The sequence below is a fragment of the Chrysochloris asiatica genome, unplaced genomic scaffold, assembly GCF_000296735.1.
Source record: "Chrysochloris asiatica unplaced genomic scaffold, ChrAsi1.0 scaffold00007, whole genome shotgun sequence".
Lineage (NCBI taxonomy): Eukaryota > Metazoa > Chordata > Mammalia > Afrosoricida > Chrysochloridae > Chrysochloris > Chrysochloris asiatica.
In genome coordinates this window covers 18,351,626-18,378,036 of record NW_006408525.1, presented here as the reverse complement: position 1 = coordinate 18,378,036, position 26,411 = coordinate 18,351,626, and the positions used below count along the sequence as shown (strand labels likewise).

The 26,411-nt window shown below is 40.6% G+C and overlaps 1 protein-coding gene across 1 annotated transcript in view; it reads right to left on the bottom strand.

Annotated features, from left to right (window-relative positions):
• Positions 1-26,411, bottom strand: part of CA10 (carbonic anhydrase X) — a 683,978-nt gene that overhangs the window by 524,083 nt on the left and 133,484 nt on the right. The window contains exon 3 of the mRNA XM_006832414.1: positions 21,173-21,247. Coding sequence (XP_006832477.1) covers positions 21,173-21,247 — 75 coding nt within the window. The remainder of the gene's footprint in view (positions 1-21,172; positions 21,248-26,411) is intronic.

The window sequence follows — 26,411 nt, the reverse complement described above, 5'->3', positions numbered from 1 at the left end:
GGAGAAAGACAAGGCTTTCTGCTCCCATAAAGATTTACAGCCTTGGAAACCCTATGCGGGGTCACTGTGCATCAGAACCAACTCCATGGCACACCACCATCACCAAATATATGTATATATAAGGCCATTCTTCTGCTTAATACACCTTTAAGTACTTATTGTTGAATAAAGACTTAAATATAAAATTCCAAACATGGCCAAGAAGATCCCACTTCAGCTTCCCAACCTTCTTCCATGCACTCCATACCTCAGTCCCTTCCCTGGTTTTCTCTGATGCACAGAAACATGTCAAGCTCTTTCCCACCTCAAGCACCTACAATCTTTGTTGCTGTATTCTGACCTTCCTTGTCTGATGACCAAATTTCTACTCACTTCAAGCACTCTTAGCCCAGCAAGACTATCTCACTCTTATTTTTTCTGAGAATGTGAATTATAAATATAAATATATATTTAATGGTTGGCTTACATTACTGATGGTTGCCTCCCCACACATTGTAAACTCTGAGAGGTAAGGATATACAAAGAGCCTTTAAAAAGTTTATGGGAAAAGGGAATGACAAGATCATAGAAATTTGCACAAACTCTGAAGCCCCTCCGTATCTGTTTTGTGTACCTACCACTATATACTCAGCCTCTCTCCAGTGCTTGATTCGAAACGTATCTGTTGATCACAAAATAGAAGGAAAAACGCAAGATAAACATAAATCCAATTAACCTGGTCATCAGACATTGCCTTGCTTCACTCACCCAAGAAACCATTGAATTCATGGAGGAGTTTGAGAGAAAGAGCTAGTTTGGTGGGAAAAGAAGATTCCAGACATAATTACAAAAGAGATATTAGAAAAGGAACAGATAATTATAAATAGGTATCATTATCAGGACCAAGAATGTTGAGGAGTTTTTGGAAGACAGCAAGCAGATAGGGTCAGATTTAATAAAACAATGAAGAAATAAGAGCCTTCCTTCCTAACTTTTCATGGATTCCTCAGATAAATGCCAAACTTGAAAATGTATGGGAAGAAGGAGGCATCTGTGAATTCTAAGCACAAGGGTGATGATTTCAAAATCTACTCAGAATGACATAACTGAAGGATCTAGAAAACACTGTCCTATTATTTATTTATGGAGAAAAATGCATACTAGAAAATATTCCCCTGAAATAAAGAGACTAGACTATTGGTTCATTTATTTAGTAACATTTAGTGAGCTCTTCCTTTGCACCATGCACTATTCTAGCATTCAGTGTATATTAGTAAACTAAACGGGAGAAAGATGAGGCTTTCTACTCCCGTAAAGATTTACACCCTCGGAAACCCTGTACAGGGTCGCTATGGGTCGGAACCGACTCGATGGCACTTAACAACAACAACAAAACAGACAGAAAGCTGTGTCCTCCACAGAAAATGTGGAGTCTATATTTCAGAATGTTAAGCACAAAGCAAAAAAGATATACACATCTATCTATATTCCAGTGACATTTCTAAACTTCAGGAATAAAGATTATGTCCGGGAAGATAGCAGGGGCTTGGACTGGTGGGGGACATTTATCTACGAAGACATCAGACTTCTCATCTAGACTGTTTGCTAGATGAAAGAAGAGTAATGCCTAGAAAATTGTGAAAGAAAGTAATTTTGAAACTAGAATTCTATTACCAAACTATCATTCAAGTGTGAAGGTAAGAGAAAGACCTTTTATTGGGCATCTGAGGACCTGGGAAACTGATCACACATCTACCCTTTCTGTAAATAAAATGAAACAAAAACAAACAAAACACTAGATCAAAACCTAAATGTGGAGCCAGGAAGGCTCCTAATTGAAGACCAGGATAGACATATTCTGACACTATTACATGTATTTATTATATTATGATGTATACTATGATAATGTGATACAGTATCATACTATATTTATTATACTATGATGTATATTATGATAATGTGATGTAGTATACTTATTATATTATGATGTATATTATGATAATGTGATGTAGTATACTTATTATATTATGATGTATATTATGATAATGTGATATAGTATCATAATATATATATTATATTATGATGTATATTATGATAATGTGATGTAGTATACTTATTATATTATGATATATATTATGATAATGTGATACACTATCATACTCTATTTATTATATTATGATGTGATATAGTATCATACTATAACACATTATCATAATATACAACATAATAAAATATATACATATAACAGTGTCAGAATATATGGACATACTAAGGAGCTCTGGTAGCATGGTGGTTACGAATCAGGCTGTGAACCTCAAGGTCAGCAGTGTGAAACTACCAGCTGTTCCGCAGGAGAAAGATGAGGCTTTCTGCTCCCGTGAAGATTTACAGCCTCAGAAACCCTGTACAGGGTCGCTGTGAGTCGGAATTGACTCCACAGCACATAAGCACCATCACTACCACGGATATACTATATATTATGATTTTTGTTATTGTTATTAAGTACTGTCGAGTTGGTTCTGACCCATAGCAACCCTGTATAATGTTTCCAAGGAGCGGCTGGTGAGCTTGCTCCCCCGACTTTGCAGTCTAGTATATTAACCTACAGCAGCACCCCAGAACTATATTATGATAAATTCAGAAAATCAGAAAGTAAATTCAAAACTGAGTATTCCACAATATATGAGGCAGAGTGGAAATATCCAGGAAGTCCTAAAAAAGAAAAAAGTCCGTGTTGTAGCTGAACAGTAAATTTAGAAAACAATCAGTGTAAATTAAAATAAAATGTTAGAGGGCCCCAGTTCAAGAAAAGGTAGCCACCATATCACAAAATGCACAATGGAAGACTAAACCAAAACCAATTCTACAGGCATCAGGGTGATTCTTACTCATAGCGACCCTGCAAAGGGTTTCTGAGATTGTAAATCTTTCTGGGAGTAGAAAGTCTCATCTTTCTCCTGAGGACTGTTTGGTGGGTTAGAACTGCTAACCATGCAGTTAGCAGTCCAGAGCCACAAAGATTCCTAATTGAAGACCAAGAAGTATAGATCTATTCTGACACTATTTATTATATTATGATGTGTATTATGATCATGTGATATATTGCTGATATGGTACATATCACAACAGAGATGAAATGGTTAATTTTCTTCTGATTAACCACACAAAAAGGTAACAGTTTCCATGGAAAAACAAATATAAGAAAACAGTTAAATAAAGCACATTAGAAAATGAGGCAGGTGACCAGTGAGATAGTGAGAAAGAAGATAAAGGATGAGGCTCTAGATCTCTGTGCTTTAGGAGGTGACCTAAGGAAGAGCAGGCACAGACATCTACAAAAGAGGCCTGGAATCTAGAAACACAGGACTTAGAAACATTACATTTTTCAGGAAAGAAACAGGAAGTGTAAGAAAGGAGAATCATTGGTGACTGGAGCTGAAAAGGAGGCAATGGATTGGCATGTGGCAGCAATGCATGACCTACTTCTGTACAAGGAGGAAAGATGCCAGTCAGCAGGGTAATTTGGAGCAGAATGCAAAAATCATCCCACTCACCATGCTGTCCACTGACAGGAGGTAGAGCTTGAGGTGGGAAAGGACTTGGTTAACTCATATTGCCAAACCTGAGACAGCATCTTGGAAGTTAAGAGGCCCCCATGCTACATGAGCTCTGGTAACATAGTGGTTATGCATCAGGCTTTGAGCCTCAAGGTCAGCAGTGTGAAACTACAAGCTGAAGTGTGAAACTACAAGCTGTTCCATGGGAGAAAGATGAGGCTTTCTGCTCCCGTAAAGATTTACAGCCTTGGAAACCCTGTGCAGGGTCACTATGAGTTGGAACTGACTCCACGGTACTTAACAACAACAACAAAAACAATGTTATGTGAAAGTTTTTACTAAGCAATTTGTCTTTTTGAGAATGTTATAGAGAACATTACATTTCTGTGGGGTCCATGGGCATCTCTCTGTCATCATTTTGCAAGTAGAGGAAGTAGAATTCCTGTTTGGGTAGTAAAGTCTTACTGCTTTTGATTATCTTCCACCTGAAAAGGCCCAGCCTGGGTGGAAGCATCCTCTGGTGTCTTCTCTAAACAATCCCATTATCACACAACAACTCAATGAACAGTTGTTGTTGTTGTTGTTAGGTGCCATCGAGTCAGCACTGACCCATAGCAACCTTATGCACAGCAGAACAAAACACTGCACGGTCCTGGGCCAACCTCACTACGCTTGCCACACTTGAGTCCATCTATGCTGCCATTTGGTCAATCTATCTTGTTGGGGGTCTTCCTCTTTTTCTCTGACCCTCAACCTTACCAAACATGATATCCTTCTCCAGCGACTGGTCCCTCCTGACAATATGTCCGAATTATGACATGAATTTTGGCCATCTTGGCCTCCAAGGAGCACTCTGTCTGCACTTCTTCCAAAACGGATCTGTTGGTTCTTTTGGCAGCCCATGGCACTTTCAGTATTCTCCTCCAACACCATAACTCAAAGGTATCAATTCTTCTATGGTCTTCCTTATACACTGTCCAGATTTTGCATGCATATGAGGTTACTGAAAATACCATGCTTGGGTCAGACGCACCTTAGTCCTCAAACTGACATCTTTGCTCTTTAACACTTTGAAAAGGTCTTATGCAGTAGATTTGCTTAATGCAATACGTCCTTTGATTTCTTGACTGCTGTTTCTGTAAGTGTTGATAGTTGATACAAGAAGAATGAAGTCCTTGACAACTTCAATCTTTTCTCCATTGATAAGAATGTTGTTTATTGGTCCAGTGATGAGGATTTTTGTTTTCTTGACATTGAGATGTAATCCATACCGAAGGCTGTGCTCTCTGATCTTCATCAGTGATTGTTTTAAGTCCTCTTCACTTTCAGCAAGCAAGTTTGTATCATCTAACTCCCAACAGTTCACACACTGCTTTTCAACAACGCTGCTTAATCTGGCTGTGATTTGTGAAGGAAACCAAGCATGTCTTTCAAATGCAAGGCTTTGTCTAGAGGAAGGAAGGGTGGGTTCTCATCTAGCTAGGAAGTCAGGGGACAGTGGGGACATGAGTTTTAACCCTCCAGGAGCCACTTAGCTTAACTCAGAGAAGACCAAGTATTTCATGACCACAGACTCTGCTTTTCAGTTGCCCAGCGCTTGAGGGCGTTCTCAGTGAATATTTAAAAAGTCTAATGTTGTAGACAATGGTAAACCCAGATTATTTGACACTGTCAATAGAACAGGTCTTTATTTATTTATTTTAAATCATCCTAACTAAAATTTGTGCTATGTTTCTACACATAAATAGGCCTACATTTTAAGAATGTATGTTTTCCTTTCTATATTACTGTTCCTTATAAAGGCAGGAGTGGAGCTCAATCTTGAATCTGTGTGTGTGTATGCATTGTTATTTAGCAGGACTCTAAATAAAACTTAGACACATTGCAGGGGTGGCGAGGGGACTCTCAATCAAGGTTGGATCTAATCACTCTGATTGAGTTGGGAAGGGAGACAGGAAGAGGAGTGGCATATGTGCTCAGGTTGTTCTAAGAAAGCATGCTAGGTAAAAGCAATGTCTTCTGAGAGAGTGTTGGTGCAAGATGGTCTTCTGAAAGGAAAGCCAGTGTGAAGAAAGAGCTGTTTCTAAAATGTTCATTGTTGTTGTTGTTAAGTGCCGTTGAGTCGGTTCCGACCCATAGCGACCCTGTACAGGGTTTCCGAGGGTGTAAATCTTTACGGGAGTAGAAAGCCTCATCTTTCTCCCGCGGAGCAGCTGGTATTTCGAACCGCTGACCTTAAGGTTCGCAGCCCGATTCGTAACCACTACTCTACCAGAGCTCCTTAGCCATGCCTAATGTGTATAAAATCTCAACTTGTCTCCAGAAAGATGGAGCATACGGTTTTCATTTTGTTGCTTCTCCTTAATAAACTTCTTTCTCTTCGACTCCTAATAGCAGCAAGAGGAACAAACAAAGAAGAAGGGTGGGCCAGGCGTTATAGATGATCCAGTGCAAGTTCTGCATTTAAAGTGGAGGAAACTGGGATCTGTGGAGTTAAGTGATTGCCAAGATTACATAGCTAATTGGAGCTGAACCAGTACTGGAAGCAAGTCAACAGACTCCCAGTATTTTTCCTACTTCATTTTGCTTTTATCTATTATGTAAGATTGAGTCCTAGTGTGGCACTGTAGGATAAGCACTGGACTGCTAGCTGAATGGTCAGTAGTTCAAATCCACAAGTCACTCTTCAGAAACCCTATACAGGATCACTTTGAGTCGAAGCTGTCTTGATGACGCTTAACAACAATATTATGCATCACACTGTTTTCTACATATATGAGCCCAGAGATATACCACCTATACCAACGGGCTCCAAAAAGCTTGTGGCAAAATGGTATAAAGAGATAATGGAACTTTTCCATGAACATTTTGAAGCCCCTCTATATAACAGTCCTTCCCATTTACCTTGTTCCCTTAAGCCAGAAGTTTCCACTGAACCTTGAACATTTTCATTTCCTAACATCCCCTCCTCCAACCAACATCATTATTTTCGGTAATAATTATATAATCACCAGCAACAAGCATTTGTCTTTTGTTCTAAAGCTAAGAACAATTTGTAAAAGACATTTCAACATTAAAAGTATCATTCAGATTAATTCAAACGTTTCATGTAGCAACTGAAAATTGCACTTATCAAACAAAAATATTGTACCTCGCAATTCATACAGTTCCTGCTTTAGATGTGAAAAACAAACCCAAAATGCCAAGTAGTCACATAGAAAACCACAACTGATGCACTTCTCAGTTCTCTGTCTTCATCTTTATAAGCACTGTGGTGGCGGTGTTTATACTGAATTGATTGTTTAAATACAGGAACACATAGTACCACCGGGGATGGTGACCCCATCAATTCTGAATCCTCAGAAATTTCCTCTTGGAACAAACACTTGTAGCTGAGTCCCTATGTGTTAGAGGCTGAGTGAACAACTGAGAGTTTACAGAATTAAATTCCCCATAGAATACAATTCTAATTAAAGGATAAGTAACAAAAGCATGCTAATTTGAAGATTACACATCTATTATTAAAACTTAACAGCAATCACAGTAATTGTTCAGAGCTTACACTAACTAAAGATATTTTTCTGGGAGGAGTGTTTTAGAAACTCCAACACATGGGGATAATAAAAAGCATATCAAACTTTCAGTGAGTTTCATTGTTGCTTTTAAATTCTCTCCCTTAATGCCTTCACCCAGCATGACCAGTCCGACTGTGCCACTCAATAAGTCCTCAAGTTTCAGAAGTACTAAAATTCGAGTTAAATCTTAATTAGGAATTAGTGTGTGATACCAGATAAGCCATGTACCTCTGAGAAGACCTGGTGCAAAATCAAACCCAATAGCAGCCCTCCATATTGGATGATTTGCATATGTAGGTTGCACACAAGCTGCACCTTGCTGTATAATGTACTGACTTCAAAGGCTTACAGTACCTCCCTGGCTTCAAAGGATGATCAGTAACTTACAATAGAGGTACCTAACGCTAGTGAGTATTTTCCAAGATTCATTTCCTTTTCTATGACCCCAAGAGAAAACAGATGCATCATAACAAATTACTCTAAAATGCTAATGCTCTAGTACAAAATTATAATGATAATAAAAATAATAATTCCTTAGTACACTTTCATTGTCTATAAAACACAACTAGGTCCATGACAGATTTTGTTTGTCAAAAAATGTTGTTACAATATCTTTATTTGCAAAATAAAGACAGTTCCTACTGTCTTTATTTTGCAAATTAATAACTTGAGTCTTCAAGAAGTTGGGTGATTAACAAACACCACACAGTTAATACATGAGATAGCACGCAAACAATGACCTTCCAAGTCCAGTGTTCTTGTCTACTACATAGTTCTGAAGTATGGTAATAATAAGGCCTGCCATAGTTACAATTATAAATAAGAGTGCTTACTACTAGCAAAGAGTTTATATACTCTACTATTTGATAGTACGTCAGATTTCATTACATTAAATCCACCAGCAATGGCCTTTTCTATCTGGTCTACTTTGGCAGACTCCTACAAATCTTTTAAGACCTATCTCAAGAGAAATCTTCCTTTCCAAAGCCTTCCCTGACATGAAAGATTGTTGTTGTTGTTGTTGTTGTTAAGTGCCATCGAGTTGGTTCAGACCCACTGCAACCCTAGATAGGGTTTCTATGAGCAGCTGGTGATCCTGAACCACTGATCTTGTGCATCAAACCAACACTGCAGTCTGGTGCATTAAACACAGCACCTCTCAGGAAACCTGTCTCACATCCTTTATCACGCTAAACTCTTAATTCCTGATTTACATATCTAAATTCCTGATTTACATTGACTGTAAATTCCTTACTAATAAATTGTTGTTGTTAAGTACCTTGGAGTCTGTTCTGACTCAAAGTAACCCTGTACAGAGTTTCCCAGGCTGTAAATCTTTACTGGAGCAGAAAGCCTCATCTTTCTCCTGCGGAACAGCTGGTAGTTTTGAACTGCCGACCTTGAGGTTAGCCACTATGCGTCCAATAAGAGCTGTGGTTTATTCTTATTTGTGTCCCCAGTGTCTGGCAGGGTGCCTGGGCTACATCAGGCTTAGAGTAAGTTTTAAACTCTACACATCCCAATTTCTGGGAAAACTAGAACCAAGAGTCTTTATAATCAAGGATGAATCCGTGTAGCCTCACCTTTCAATACTGAGGTGAATAACTCCATCTAGTTCTATTTGCTTTCTCCTAGAGATGAGAAGTCAAAAACCTAGAGAGATACTTACATCATTGACTCCATTTCCAAAACCTGAGATTGAGCACATACTAAAAACATCCTGTGAATGAAATCAATGTTCCAATTCTTAATGCTGCTAAATAGATCTCCCCAGGCTATTTTATATCATATTAGCAAATTCTCAGGGAATCTAGGAGCTGAAATGGGTTTTAAAATCATGTGGTTCAATGCCCTGGTTTTATACATGAGTAAATCACAACCTTGAGATCATAAGCCTCTTGCTTCAGGTTTCATGGTTGGTTAGTATAAAAACCATGCTAGTGAGTACTTTACAAGATTCCTTTCTGCTTCTATGACTACAAGGCGGAAAAAAGATGTGTCCTAACAAAAGCAAAGCATTCATTTACCCAACCAACTACCCATCCATTCTCCTTTAAGAAAAGACAACAGTTTTAAAAGATTTTAAAAAAAGAACCTACGAAATTACACATGACCACCTCAGTCCTCAATGTTGTGTTATTAAGTGCTGCCGAGTCAGTTTCCACTCATAGAGACCCTATGGGTTTCCAAAATGCAGCTTGTGGGTTTGAACTGCTGACATTGTGGTTTGCAGTCCAGTGCTGATCCACAGTGACACACCTGAAGTCCGACCACAGGGTTCTTTAACTTTTTTAATTTAGGGAACTCAAAAGTAAAATATTACTGTCAAAAAGTAAAGTTTACAAACATTTTGTAGCAAAGAAATTTATGTCACAAAGATATCAGATTGGACTTTGGAGGCCTTTGGTAAGCACAGTCTAGTATGAGAGATTCCTGTTGTCAATGCAAATAACCACAGTTCTAAGGCCAGTACCAGCATGTGTTTGTTCTGTAGCCAAGCATCGATTCCTAGCCTCACTAGTGTTCCACACTGACAAACTGTTTATAGAATGCACTGCTGTCAAGGAGGTTCCAACTCACAGTTATCCAGCAGGGCAGAGTAGAACGGTTCCCTCCATAGGGTTTTGGGGACTGTCTATCCATGGAAGCAGCTTCCTTCAGCTTCCTGTGAACCTCTGACTTTTCTTTAGCAGCCGAATTCTTAAGCCACTGTGCCTCCAGGGCTCCTTAGATTGTGTATAGAAATATCTGTCTTTTTTTTTTTTTTTTAATGTTCCTGAGAAATTGTCACAAATACGATGATGCATGTTGATGTCATGTGCCTCCTGACACGATGTGATCTGAGGGTACTTCACTCTTGTTGGTCTTCCTCCCCAAATCCATAACCTACGTCTAATCATGAGAACATCTGCTACAATGCCTGACCAGTCCTCACCAAAATTGGCAAGTTCATGAAAAAGAAAGGAAGAGCTAGAAAGTGCCACAGACCAGAGTAAACTAAGATCACCAGATGTATCCTGGATGGGATCCTAGATCAGAAAAAAAGACATTAAAAGATAAAACCAGTGAAGTCCAAATAAAGCCTGTTGATGTGTACTGTCAAATCTGTTCCAACTCATAGTGACCCTGTGTAGGGTTTATGAGACTGGAAATTTCTATGGGAGCAGAAAGCCTCATCACTTCCAAGGAGCAACTTGTGAATTCAAACCACCAACTCTGCAGCCCAGTGAGGAACCCACTACTCCATCAGGGCTCCAAATAACAGTCTAGAGTTTAGTTAGTAGTCATGTGTCAATGTGGATGTCTTCAATTTCTGAATGGACCACAATAATGTAAGACTGTCAGTGTTGTGGAAACAGAGTACCATGGTAATGTAATATGTCAATGTTGGGGAAACAGAGTGAGAGGGCTACACAGAAACTCTCTGTACTACCTCTGCAACTTTTGTGTAATTATAAAATTCATCCAAAATAAAAAGATTTATGTTTAAATGAGACAATGACTAGAAAGGTTAAGACATGCCTAGAGGGAACACAGATTTGTGTTGAAGAGTTTAGAGTGGATGGATCTGATGTAAAATTTATTTTGTGTCGGTTGCCTAGGTTGTTTTTTACTAGGACATGAGCTGAGCAGAACCATACTGTACTGTATGTAAGAAACATTATCTTCTGTTAAACATATTCAAACACATTGAAATGTAGAGGACATTGGTTCAGAAATAGAGTACTGTTTTACATACCACCCCCTATGCTGACCTGTAGTGGGGACGACATAATTTCTCAATTTCAATTGACTTTGCTTATTTCCTCACTTAGAAAGCACGGTTGCTACAAGGGTGGAATTAAGTAATGAAGTGAAAGTATCTTGAAACTTACAAGGCATTCTATGCACTAGAGTGAACACGCCTAGAGAGAACATAGCTTTGTGTTGAACTGGATTATTCTTATATACCTTACATAGCAAAAGAAACTTTGCAGATACAATTACGTTGAGGATTTTGAACTGAGGAGGTTTCTCCTGGTATATCGAGTGAATCCACTGTAATCAGAATCTGTTATAAGCATGGGGCAAGTGAATCAGCATCAGAGGACACCTGATGCTGAACCAGGAAGGGCTCATGAGACAAATGAATGCACACAGCCTCTAGAAGCTGAGAGAGAAAAGGAATCAGCATCTCCCCAGAACCTCCACAAGTATGATTTCACAACCTCAAGCCTCTAGTACTATAAAGTCACAAATTTGTGTTGTTTAAAGCCACTGTGTTTGTGCTATTGTGTCACGGTATCATAGGAAATGAATCCAGTGGTTTTATATCACTTATCGGAGGTATACTGAAGGATCATTACTGGAGACCATGGGATCTCCCTTACCTTTAAAGGGGATTGAATGAGGACTGATCACACGGTGATTCCCTGCCATGAGGAAGCCTGTGTCCAGAGTGATCCTTGATATCAGAGTTAGTGGAGTCTTTCGCTAGAAGGTCCAACAGGAGTTGAAGAGGACCGGCAAGCACTGGGGCGGTGTCTGACCAAAAAGGCCTGGCCACAAAACGAGGGGACACAGGCCTGAGTACAGAGAGACACAGAAGCCAGAGAAGCAAAAGGCCAGGGAGATGAAGACAAGGGACGATGGGAAAGAGCAATTTGGGCCTTCTGGGTGAGTTCCTGAGGGTCACTGACCACTGTTAGCATTGCTGTACCTTGGTCTTCCCTGCATGCCCACACTGGTGAGCAGCTCCAAGCTCCAGTCAGCTGTTCATACCTCACACCTGGAGTACTGATGCAAATCCCTCACTCTCTCACCCTCAACATATGTTCTACATTTGGAGACATTAGTTAAATCTGAGAGGTCTGAGGGACTAGATGATCTCCTTCATATAAAGGCAACAAAAACAATATCCAAACCAAGGGATATTATTCCTACTTCTCAAATGGAAGCTGCTAGGTCATAATGATCGATGTCTACTTCATCTTCAAATACCATCCTGTGATCAAGTTAGATTGAGCATCTTAGCGGCCTTTTCTCGTCTTTTCTATATGGAGTGGCACAAATGATTAAGTGCTTAACTATGATCTAAATGGTTGGGGGTTCAAACCCACCCAGAGGTGCCTCGGAAGACCTGCTTGAATATCTGCTTCTGAAAGGTCATAGCCTTGAAACTCCATGGAACAGTTCTACTCTTCCCACATGGGGTCACCGTAAGTCAGAACTGACTCGATGGCTATTAACAACAGTACCATATGGAGGAATAAAGGGCACTGAGGTAGGCTGGTCTAAATGCCCCCTACACTTCCCACACCCAGGTAGGTACACCCTGTATAATTTCATTACCCTGGACTATGGACAGAAATGATAATATAATGGAATTTCAGCTCCACATTGCTGTTGTTAGGTGCTGTCCAGTCGGTTCTGACTCACAGTGATTCTATTTACAATAGACCAAACCACTGTCTGGTCATGTGCCATGTTCACAACTGCTGGTATGCATGAGTCTATTTTTACATCCACTGTGTCAATTCATCTCACTGAGGGTCTTTTTTTGTCACTGACCCTCTATTTTACCAAGCATGATGTACTCCTCCGGAGACTGGACCCTCTTGATAACATGGACATGAGATGAAATTTTGCTTCCCTCTCATTTTAGGAGCATTCTGGCTGGTACTTTTCCCAAGACAGATTCATTTGTTCTTTTGGCAGTCCACAGCAATTGCTAACATCATAATTCAAATGCATGAATTCGTCCCCATCTTCCTTCTTCATTATTCCACTTTCATATGCATGTGAGGTGATTAAAAATACTATGACTTGGGTCAGAAGCACCTTTGTCCTTAAGTGACTTTGCTTTTCGACATTTCTAAGAACCTTTCACAGCAGATTTGCCTAATGCAAATACACAGCTTGATTTTTTGAGAGTTTCCATGAGTGCGGATGGGGGAGGCAAGTAAACTGAACTCCCTGACAACTTCAATCCAGTCTCCATTTATCATGATGTCGGTTATTGGTCCAAGTGTTACTATTATGGTATGTTATATGGAGAAAGTGAAGGAATTGGACAACTGTGATTAGGGTTCTCAATCAGGTGGCTTCAAGTTAATCCAAAATGAGATTATCCTGGATAGATCTGGCCTTTTAAAAAAACAAAACATCCAGAGTGAAACATTCCATGCAAGGAGAGATGTCAAGCAAGGCCCTTTGCAGCGGCCCTTGAAGAAGAAAGCAGTGTTTTTGTGAACTGTAGCCCTAAGAACCTAGAAGTGAATTCTGCCAATGACAGAAAGGAGCTTAAAAAATGACCCTAAGCCTTGTAAGAGATTGTGGTAGGACCTTTTGCAGCCTTATGAAACGCTAAGCAGAGTAGCCCACTCAGCCAGGGTTCCTGACCCCTGGAAACTATGAGGCAATAAATATGTATTGCTTTTAGCTGCTCAGTGTGTGGTTACTTGTTATGCATCAACAGAAAATGGATTCAGGTACCACCTATTCCATGGAGGAAGGAGCGGGTCACATGACCTCAGGTAGGCCCTCCAAGATCATCATGGCCCACCCCAGCCCCCCACCCTGCCCCACCATCTAGCCTGCTTCCCCTCTTCCTAGAAAGATTAATAGGAGGGGACGGGAGAGGGGAGAGAACTCAAGCTTCTTACTAACAGGAGGCTTTCTAATGCAGAGAAAATTGGACATTAAAAAAAAACACACACACAGTTAATTAGACATCGGTGCTGAACCACAGGTGGTCACAAATAGGTATAATTACCTTCATCTTCTAACCATCTTGATGTTTTAAAAATACCCAACGGGAAAGGGTCAGAAATAGCATCTTGGGAGAATTTAATGGCGGGGGAGGACAATCAGGACTGGATTTTAAAGACAGCACCAGTGACTGTCACCGTACCCCAGCCCTGAGCTAAAGGCTAAGCTAAGAGCATCTCCATTAATCATTCACACTGGTTAAACAGTTTCATGACCCTGTGGTCTGGTCCTGTCCTGTGAAGAACAGTTTATCACCCTTCCCAGGATTCCTAGAGGCTCTTTCCAAACCCATTCAGTGTGGCCCACCAGACCCTCTACAACCTGGCTCCTGACCTGGCTCCTGACCCCTGGAGGCACTCTGCCTCTGCCACTCTCAACTCTGGCCACAGTGGATTTGGTCTGTTTGTTATAGAGGCCAAGCTCTTGGATGCCTCTGAGCCCTTTCCCATGCCCAGTCCCTCTGCCTGGAACCCTACTCAAACCCCAGTCTTCACCAGTGATGTCCTTCCTCGTCTTCCAGTCTCAGCTTCCCATGGTTCACACAGCAAGGTCTTGCCGATCTCTAGACACTCCTTGCTGGACTTTTCAAAAGCCTAAGTGCTTCCCTTTTACAGCACTTGCTGAAGTTTGTAGTTACATTTATCATTATTATTTTACACCTGACTGTAAGAGCAGAGGACAAACTGTCTCCAGAGTGAGGCCTTTGCTCTTGGCCTTGTTCTTTTCTAAGGATCAAACTTGATTTAACAAATACTGAGTCACTGCTGTTTGCAAGGCCATGAGATATGTGTGTGTGTGTTGTTGTTGTTCAGTGATACTGAGTTGGTTCTGACTCATAGTAACCCTGTATAGGGCTTCCGAGGAGCAGTTGGTGTGGTTGAACTACCAACCTTGCAGTTCAAACTGACCTTACAGTTCAGTGTTTATCCTACAGCACCACACCAAGACTTTATACACACACACACACACACACACACATGAGGGTAAGTTAAAAATTATCTACATTCCAGTTATTTAAAAATTCCATCCACCACCATGGCAGATGACAATGAGTGTGCACGTGAAATGATTCTGTCCAATAGATAAGTGACAGTGGATTATGTGACAAATCATTCACCAATCAGCCATGACTCTGCCTATGAAATAATCCATAGCAGACTTGAGTTTCAAAAAGTTTGTGTGAGATGGATACTGACACAACTCACAGAAGGGCATCAACAGAAGTGTTTGGACATCTGCAAACAAAATTTGGACCGCTACTCAAAGGAAAGTAAGTTTCTTAAAAAGAAAATCATTACTGATGATAAGACATTGACTCATCACTGCAAGCATAAGAATAAATGGCAGAGTGTGAAATGGAAACAACCTCAATTTCAGACTAAGAAAAATTGCAAAAGTCAACCATCCTGGAATACTATCAGGAAAAAGGTCCAACAATGATCAGTGCTCATTACAGTGAGATGCTCACTGAAGCCTAAACATCAGATTAAACACACAGGACTGCTACTATTCAAGGGTGTTGTGATCTTGCATGATAATGCACATCAACACACCTTTGCCCACACTGTTGACACTCCGCAAAAACTTTGTTTTGAGGTATCAAAACATCCTCCCTATAGTCCCGAGCTGGTTCCACTGGAGGGTCACCTGTTGGGTCTCTTGAAAGCAGCCCTTCAAGGACAAAGACTTATCTCTGATGAAGAAGTGAAGACAGCAGTGCATTCATGGGTCACAGCTCAGCCTAAAGCATTGTTTAATAAGGGAATATGAAAGCTTGTTGACAGGTGGATGAAGTGTATTGGAAAGCAAGGAGATTATGTCAAAAATAATGTATTTGTCTTATTTAAAAGTTTATTAAAATAAATCCTACAGCCAGAGTGCAGATAATTTTTGACTCATTCACTTGTGTGTGTGTCACACCCAAACTCCTCTTGCTCCACTGAGGTGTTCACTTCCAAGCCTCTAGGCCTGTATCCACCTTGCTCTCCCTTTAAAACCACCATTTCTTCCCTTGTTTCCCTATCAGGATCTTCCTAACCCTTGGGGACTCTGGCATTATCTGCTCCAGGAGGGTCTCGCAGACCAGAACACCAAACGTATTCCATGGCTCCTGACAGTATATTGAGGAGATTAAACATTTACTCTTCTTCCTCCTGTATCCTGAGCTCTGAAAGGCCATCATGAAGTCTCCGCCAGGTCCAAAGATGGCCAATGCCAAGAGCAGCTACCCGGAGAGAGTTTGCTGGATGTGAGTTAAAGGGTCTTTAAAAGAGGCTTTGCATCTACTTCAAGGACCCATAAGGTATCAAGAGCATATATCCCAAGAGTCGGGATTTAACTCCTTAAGATAGAAGCAAACTTCCAGGTTATGACATCAAAATCAGAAAACAAGTCAAGAACCTGCCCTTTCAAACACTGTTGCATGACAATCAATGCTGTTTCTTGCCTTCCCACTAGATTGCAAGCTCTAAGAGGTTATAGACAAAAGGCTGTCTCTATCTATAGTCACAACTCTTAGAAAAAGTGCATCTCGCCCAGGTTTTCTAATGTTCTGGATAAATGGAAGGTTATAAGACAGTATTTTGAATATGACTTTTTCTGAAATGTTTCAAGTGTATGTATATTTATGCTAAATGAAAAACTATATGCATGAATTAAATAGGCATTTATAAATATATGCATATACACACAGACACACATCCCCACACACATATGCACATCCATATATAAAGAAAACAAATTCCCCTCAACTGGACCAATACCCAATGTCACGATAAACATAGAAAGACTAAAGTTGTCAAGGATTAAATTTTACTTGGATCCATGATCAACAGCCATGGAAACAGAAGTGAAGAACTGAAATGACATATTGCATTCAGCAAAAGTGTAAAATAGCCAAGATGTCATCCTGAGGACTAAGGTGCCCCTGACCTAAGCCATGGTATTTTCAATCACCTCAGATGCATGCTTTTGCTGGACAATGGATAAGGAAGATCGAAGAAGAGTTGATGCCTTTCAGTCATGGTGCTGGTAAAGAATATTGAATCTATCATGGATTGCTAGAAGAATACACAAATCTGTCATGGAGGGAGTATAGACAGAATGCTCCTTATGAGCGAGGACAGCAAGACTTTATCACATGTACTTTTTTTTTTTTAAAGAAGCTTTTATTGTCAGTTGACATGGGAGAACATCGGTTTTGCACTCAACCAATTATATTTTGTTGCATTGCAATGATTATAATCTCCTCCATGAACACTCAGTTAAGTATTTACCTCTATGGTTATGAATCAGGCTGCTAACCTCAGGGTCAGCAGTTTGAAACTACCAGCTGTTCCGCAGGAGAAAGATGAGGTTTTCTGCTCCCGTAAAGATTAACAGCCTTGGAAACCCTGTACAGGGTCGCTATGAGTCAGAACTGACTCCATGGCACATAACAACAACAACAACATAATCTTAAATGATTAAATACAGCCAAAGGGCATATTCTTCAAGCCTGCCTCAACACACAAACTTTCTCTTTCCAGGAGTCCAGAGACCTCAGCTGCTTGATCTCTCCATGCCATCACCTCTGCCTCCAACTCTGGTGTCGCTGCTTCTCTGGTTAGGGTCCCAAGTTCCACTCATGCTCTTTCCTCTTAATGGTCCTAGGGTCCTCTATCCCTGGAATGTAAGATTAACTACTCCCCTTTTTGTTATGCATCTTCTACCTTTGCAGTTGTGACAGTCACAATTAGTCACATCCACATACTTTTGACATATTATCAAGAGGGAGCAGTCCCTGTAGAAGGACATTATGCTTGGGAAAGAGTCAGCAAAAAAAAAAAAAAAAAAAGGAAGACTCTCATGGATTAACACAGTGACTTCAACAATGGGCAACAGCTGTGAAGATGGTGCAAGCCCAGCAGTATTTTGCTCTGTTGTCCACTGGATCCTCATGAGTAAGAATTGGCTCCACCACACCTAACAAAAGCAGCAACAAAGCAAGCGCTGTGCTGAATCTTTCTAATATGACTGACCCAATCTTTTTGGCTTTGCAGTCTTAGTTTAGTGGTTTGTCATCTCCTGCCTGGACAATTTAAAAACAAAACAAAAAAGACACCTTATTGGTTTTCCTACTTTTGATCTCCTCATTAGTATAAAGTACAATCCCATCACTGTAGCCATAATTGGTATTGCAAAATACACATTTGCTTGTGTTTCTTCAAACAATGAGAGGTTATATCTCACTTAAGATTGTTGCCAAGGCAGTTCCAGTCACACTGTTACGCCATCTGACAATTATTTCTAAACTCTCTAGTAAAGAATGCATGGCACAATAAAACTTGTTTAAATGGTCTATTGATAGGTGCTGTTGAGTTGATTTTAACTCATAGTGGCCCCGTGTGACGAGCAGAACTGCCCCATGGGGTTTTCTTGGCTGCACTCTTTATAGAAGCTGATCAAAGAACACTCTCAAGTTTATAAGTAATGATAATAAGAGATATAGGGTTTATTGTTTGCCCCCAGCACCAACTCAGATAAATCAGATCATCTGGAATCTGCCAGATATTACAGCCTCAGGTCATTTACTTATTTCCCAAATTTTATTGACTCTTATATCCTTTCTAGCAAAGTTGGAATTCACAAAAGTTTAGGAAATGAAATCATCTTATAGTAATTTTCTTTGCCAGAAAGTTAAAGCGTTCCAGGATTGGTAAATCCAGACGAGGATAAAGTTATCACTCAATCAACCACCATTGGAGACTCTTTAGCTTACTCCATCAAGGAATCTTGAAGCATCTTCCATGTTCACTCTTCACTGGCTTTATTACATTTTCCAGTTTTCTGCTTCTGCCTCATTTCAAACTGAGACGTACCAAATCCAGTTATAGTGTTACTGATAAAATAATGATAGTCACACCAACAAAACTGACATATACTGCCTTTCAGTATGCACTGGTGGTGGTGGTTATATGCCGTGGAGTCAGTTCTGACTCATAGTGACCCTGCATAGGGTTTCCGACAGCTGGTAGTTTCGAACTGCTGACCTTAAGGTCGCAGCCCAATTTGCAACCACTACGCTACCAGAGCTCCTTTCACTATGCACTAGACATTACAATAAATATCTGAGCTGCATTATGTTACTGAACCCTCACAAAACCTTATGAGGTAGACTTAGTCCTTGCTCTATTTCACAGACAACAAAACCAGGGACTTAGAGTGGTATTATGGTTAGCTCCACCAGTAGGAATCCATAGACCCCAGACTCAACCCCACGTCTCTCTGGTTCCAGATTCCATGCTCAGATCACCACATCTTGTTGCTTCTCATGCACATAGGGTTTACACATATTACCTCAATTAAAGTTCTTTGCTGTGATTGTCTTAGGAGCAACCACTAACTCAAAACAGGACCTTCAACACTTGTACAGAAATAATGCATGAATGCAAGAGGATGCCCATATTGAAAAACATGGGCAGGAAAACAAGACTTTTCAATGCCTATCGATACAGAACATTCCAATTTTCTTGGCAGGGGTAGGACTAGTTTAACAGGACTTATAACTTAGAGGAAATGTCTTTTGTTGCTCTAAATTCATACTCAGCAAGGCACAGGATATAATTATTAATGTAATTTCCAGGATGTTTCAAATATCTGGAATATGTTCCCGGAGTGTGGGTGTGTGTGTGTGTGTGGGGGGGAAATCACACAAGTATCTTATGCATTAGAAAAATATATCCCCGATTGTAAGAAATGTTGCATTATCAGTATCATGCATGTGAACATAGCTTGTGTCAATTAAACTGGCATGTAGTTATTGTTATAAAGTGCTGTCAAGTCGGTTCCAACCCATAGCGACCCTGTATAGGATTTACAAGGAACAGCTGGTGATTTGAACCACTGACCTTGCAGTTCAAATGGTTTTGCCATCTGGCGCATTAACCCACAGTGCCACACCAGGACTCCTAAATTGGCATGAACTTATAATTATAAACTTGATAATTTCTGGGTAATTAATCAAGTTCATTCTCTATATGCCTACTGTGCCAACAAACAGACATTCCATAGTAAATTTATCAAGTTAATAATAATGTATGAGGCCATTTGGCAGCCAACTGGCTTTTTCTTGGGTCACTCACAGTCCCTCCTTCACCATGCCTGCTTTCCTCACATTGAAAACCTCCAAGAGTTCACGTTATTTTCCCATAAAATCAATGAGAAAGTTGGTATTGAGAAAGGTTTATTAACGAATCCCTGCATAGTCGATATAATAAACCTTCCATATGAAGGGGGAAAGGAGCGATAGTCGCCAAGACTGTGCCATGTGACCCAGGGCATCTTTCCACCTGGCATCAACTACAGAGGTCTCAGCTGCCCCTGCATCATCTGTTCTCAAAACCTGAGAGGGGATAGCCAGCCCTTCAGAGCTTCTTGACAGCTTTATTTCTTACTCTCACATGGAAGCAGTTAAAGCTTGTTGATATAGCTCGCCTGCCTTCCCTTCCATTCTTCTTTATAACATTCATACCCCTTGCTCTAAGGAGCTCTGGTAGCACAGTGGTTACGAATCAGGCTGCTAACTTCAAGGCCAGCAGTTCGAAACTATAGGCGTTCCACGGGAGAACGATAAGACTTTCTACACCTGTAAAGATTTACAGCTTCTGCCTCTCATTCCACCAATGTCTTTAAGCTGCTGAAGGATGAAGACCAGACTTGGGATACAGTGAGGGGTAGGGGTGGGGTGAAATGAGAAATATCCTAAAGCTCCTCTATCCCACTTCCCTACTAATGGTGACATGTTTCTGGCTCTAACTAGACTTTGTTCTCTGTCCTTTTCTCTCATGCTGACAGTATGTACCTTGCCTGTTATTTTTAGCGGTGCTTGGCCAGAGATGCTGAGTCCTGACCACAGGTGTCCCTGAAGTGACATCAGTGACAGCAGGAATCCCAGCAAGCTGCCTTCCCAGGGTCAGCTCTTTCAGACTTCCTGTTTTGTTCGTGTTAAGAAATGGCTCTTTCACACTAAATCACAAGCCAACAGACAAAGTTCCTACCTTCGTACTTCCATCCCCCTCACCCTGACAGACCTATCTGTAGAAAGAAGGACGGTGGCGTTTAGGTGAAGACAGAAACACAGGTCTGGTGAAGTTACCACGGACTTAATAAACTCTGTTTTGATGGAGTAGTCCTTCACACATAAGCTAGACTATATTGCCTTTTGCAATACATTCCATGCTGTGTAGCAAATATAAATTTCTGTAAATAACATGATGTTTCACTTAAATTCCTTTAAACAATAAAATAACCTGAAACAAACTGGGTGTTTACCTGGAACAAAGCTTCCTTGGACCACCTCCTTGTAGGCCCACCAGCCTTCATGGATTTTTGGTGAATTCTGTTGAGCTAAAGGAGAAACAAAGAAGAGACATTGAAAGGTTCAGAAAAAGTACTAGGTCCTAGTTGTGCAAGCAAGAAGGGGATCATCCATGAACGAATCCTCCCTGTACAGATGCCATGCAACACAAAGCAGCAGCCACCTTCCAGCCTCCTTCATCATAGAGATTGTTGTTAGCTAGGTGTCGTTGCAACTCTTAGTGACCACATACACACGAACCGAATGAATCACTGCCTGGTCCTGCACCATCCTCACAGTGTTAAGTTCAAGTCCATGGTTGTAACCATTGTGTCAACCCATCTCAATTGGGGTGGGCTTCCTCTTTTTCAGCAACCCCCTATGTTACCAAACATGACGTCCTTTTCCAGGAACTGGTCCTCTCCTGATAAAATGTCTAAGGTACATGAGACAAAGTCTCACTGACGTAGCTTCTAAGGGACATTCTGGCTGTACTTCATCCAAGACAGATTTACTTGCTCTTCTGGGAATCCATTGTACTTTTAATATTTTTGTCAACGTAATAATTCAAGTGCACCAATTCTTCTCTGGTTTCCCTTATTCTAAGGTTCCACTGCTATGCATAAGGTTCTCAGTGGCTAATCCTTCAGAAGTGGACCACTTCTTCCTAGTCTGTCTTAGTCTGTAAAAAAAACCTGTCCACCAGGAGTGACCACTAAAACCTGTCCACCAGCAGTGACTCTGCTGATTATCTGGAACACCAGTGGCATAGCTTTCAGCATCACAGCAACACACAAGCCACCACAGGATAACCAACTGACCAATGAGTAGGAAATAAATTATTAATCTGCAAATACATGAAAGGGCTTCAAAAAGCTCATAGAAAATTGGAATGAAAAGATAATGGAAGTTTTCCATGAACTTTTTGGGTCACCTCATATTGTTAATGGAGTCCTGGTGTGGCGCTGTGGGTTAATGCGCTGCACTGCAAAGTCGGTTTGAACTGCAAGGCCAGCAGTTCAAGCTCACCAGCTGCTCCTGGGGAACCTTATACAGGGTCACTATGGGTTGGAATCTACTCGACGGCACTTACCAATAACATTGTTATGAATTTTTATAAGTCATGGCGATTAATTGAAGAAAAAGGCACATTAGTACTATATTTGTTGTTGTTATGTGCCGTCGAGTCAGTTCTGACTCATGGCGACCCTGTACAGGGTTTCCGAGGCTGTAAATCTTTATGGGAGCAGAAAGCCTCATCTTTCTCCCATGGAACAGCTGGTAGTTTCGAACTGCTGACCTTGCAGTTCGCAGCCCGATTCGTAAGCACTACGCTACCAGAGTTCCTAGTACTATATTTAAATTGAATTCCTGTTACTTATCTCTGACTCTCCTCCTCACCAGTCTCCTAGACAGACAGACACACACACAAGCACAAACACACACATCATGTTGGAATTGGAGAGGAGGTATATCTGCCCAGTGGCCAAACAAGAACTCTACCCATGCGTGGACCCCTTGGGCTTGATAGGGAGTGGTAGGGAGTTTGCTAAAAAGACCAAGATAGGAGGAGGACAAGTGCAATCTGCCAGTTTCCCTAAGATGCTAGGAAAATAAAACATGAGAATATAAATAATCCTGGGGTGGGGGTGGGGGGCTTTTGAATCATAGGAAAAAAGATGACAGGACCTCAAGATATTGCACAATGTCATAGCATATATGAGCTCATACTGATGGGACCTATGGCGATAACAACAACATCACAAATGTTAAGGGTTAAGTGCTGTCGACTCAGTTCTAATCCATAGCGGTTCTACATAGGGTTTCCGAGGAGCAGCTAGTGAGCTTGAACCGCTGACCTTGTGGTTCAAACCAACTTTGCTGTGCAGTCCATTAACCCACAGCACCACACCAGGACTCCATTTATGATAGTTGTGTCAATTACACTACGTGTGCTTATACACACTAAAGTGTACGCTGCCGAGTCACTTCTGACTGATAGTGACCTTGTATAGTGCTTCTGAGACTGTAAATGTTCATGGGAGTAGAAAGCCTCCTCTTTCTGCCTCAGAGCATCCAGTGGACTTGAACTGGTGACCTTGCAGTTAGCACCCCAAAGAGTAACCCACTGCACTCCCAGGGCTCCACACTAAAGTACAGGTGACACTACATTTTTATCAAATCCTTTAGTAATTCAAGTACATTCATATTTTAGTTTTCAGTCATACTGGAGGAACATAATCAACCATATTTATAATGTGGTTAGTACATTGTTGTTATGTGCCGTGGAGTCAGTTCTGACTCATAACGACCCTGTCCGAGCTGTAAATCTTTACAGGAGCAGAAACCTTCATCTTTCGCCTGTGGAACAACTGGTAGTTTCGAACTGCTGACCTTGAGATTAGCAGCCCGATTCATAACCACTACACTACCAGAGCCCCTTGTGGTTAGTGTATAGTAATTGCTAAATCTTCACTTTATATCCTTTAAATCTTGTTGTGTTTTTCTTTTGTCGTTTCAGAGTCCTAGCCATGAGACTCATCATTCTGGGTCAGAGAAGATGGGTACAAAATAATGAGTTAGGAAGGAAGGCTTTGGGTGAAGACACGCTTTTAACTCTTTTCCAGGAATTGAACTCCTGACTGAGCTTGAACTGCTTTGCTTCAAGTATCTTACACACAGTAAAAAAGAAGATTCTTTCACTGCCTGTGCTTGAAGGAGGATTGACAACATAGGACAAGTGAAAAAGAATCTCTTCTGGAGATAACATCAGGGGTAGGGGACTTTAGAAACAAATGCAAAGGAACAGCTTTTCTACTTAAGGTTCTGGAAAAATACCACCTTTCAAGTTGCCCCGCATAAATCTTAGACATGAGTACATCAAGGGAAATTGGATGTCCTGGTACTCTGATTTGCCATGGAGCTTGGAGGACACTCAGATGTTCTCACTGCCTTTAAGGAAAACACTGAAAGAAGCAGAGTTGAAAGTCAGTGGCTCTGCTCTGGGGCAGCAAAGTGGGAAGGCACTCAAAGCAGAGGTTGAAGAGGTGTTGCCCACCTAGGGAGCCAACTGGAAGATTCAACTAAGACTTCTGGCATTTATAGCACCAGAGAAAGACAAGGAGGTTAGAGTCAAGGCTGAACAAGTAGAGAGAACATATCTATACGATTGCAAATGTCACCAACAAAAAGGTGGACAAAGATGGGCCTTTGTATCCCGAAGGTTTTGTTTCTTTCTCTGGGAGATGACACTGAATGGCTTGTTCTCTTCTTCCCTACTTATTTTGGGAGTCATGAACGGAGCAAGAGGGTGAATCCCAAAAGCTTAGTAATCACTAAGATGGTACCTCAGACCCAATGCTCATTTTGAAACAATCATTTGGTAATGATTTGACTATACTTTTGAAATAGAATTAATAGACAATACAACTTACTGAAGAAGAAAAAAACAATTTTTGTTCAACTTCAGCCTAGTTCTATAAAACTTGATATACCCTAACCTGGAAAATACTCACAGTTCTAAAGCAATGAACTATGGCTATCACCTGAAAGCTTTCAGGTATACATAAGAAGCCAGGACTGGTTTTTCTTATCAGCGACAGATACCTCTGGGTTTTATGGACACTCACTAAATGGTACCCAATCAGGGCTGTTGCAGTCATGAACCAAGTTAAACTATAATTATAGCCTTCTCTGCTTACAACCTCTTGTTTAGAAAGCCACACTTCTTGGCATGTGTTTCATTATTCCAAGCAACGCTGTTCCTAGCACTCAAAATTTTTGTTTTACCTTATTTATTTATTTTTTTTAACAATGCTTTTACAAAACTTGTTGTTTATGGTTTTTCCACAAACTATTTCAAAAAATCAATATAATGCTTTAACTGAAATGTGAAGGAGAAATAAATGAAAGGTAACTCATAACAAAAGAATTTGTATGTCAATGTGTGAATACTCGAGCATGCCACACTAAGACAATGACGAACAAGCTATGGCCTATTTGCCAAATATGGCCCATTGCCTGCTTTTGTCTGACCTACAAGTTAAGAATCCAACAGAATTTAGAATTTATCAAACAGTATCATTAATATCAAGGAGTTCTGGTAGCATAGTGGTTACAAGTTAGGCTGCTAACCTCAAGGTTAACAGATTGACTACCAGCTGCTCTGCAGGAGAAAGATGTGGCTTTCTGCTCCTGTAAAGATTTACTACCTCAGAAACTCTATTCAGGGTCAGTATGAGTTGGAACCAACTCTACAGCACACCACCATCACCATCATTAATATGACACCCAAGCAAAATTTGGCTTGAGATATTTCAAAAATGGTTGCAGGGGCACATCACCAGAGAATTGTCAGAAATCCAGGCCAGATTTAATAGAGGATATGGAATGAGGGATGTCATTACTGATTTCAGATGGATTTTGTCTGGAAGCAGAGAATACCAGAAAGATGTTTACCTGTGTTTTGTTGACTATGCAAAGGCATTCAACTATGTGGATCACAACAAATTAAGGATAACATTGTGAAGAATGAGAATTCCAGAACACTCATTGTGCTCATGAGGAACCTGTACAGAGACCAAGAGGCTGTTGTTCAAAGAGGACATGGGGATACAGAACGGTTTAAAATCAGAAAAGGTGTGTATCTGGGTTGTGCCCTTTCATTATACTTATTCAATCTGTATGTTTAGCAAATAATCTGAGAAGCTGGACTATGTGGAGAAGAATGTAACTTTAAGATTAGAGGAAGATTTGTTAACAACCTGTAATGTAGAAAGCACACAGACAGCCTTAATTTCTGAAGGTGAAGCACTTACTGATGAAGATTAATGACTACATACAGCCTTCGGTATGGATCACACCTCAACAGAAAGAAAACAAAAGTTCTCAGAACTGGACCAATAGACAACAGCATGAGAAAAGAATAGACTGACGTTATCTAGGAGCTCATTTTACTAGGCTCCACAATCTATTTTCCGTGGAAGCAGCAGTCAAGAAATCAAATGCCACACTGCTCCAAAAGACCTCTTTTTAAAAGTTTAAAAAGTAAAAATACCACTTTAACTGGCCCAAGCCAAAGTACAAAGGGGCTTCAAAAAGTTTGTGGGAAAAGCCCATAATTTTCCAAGAAATTTTTGAAGCACCTTCATTATTTTAATGGCCTTATGTGAATTTGGACCTATTGTCAGGAGGGAACAGTCGCTGGAGAAGGAT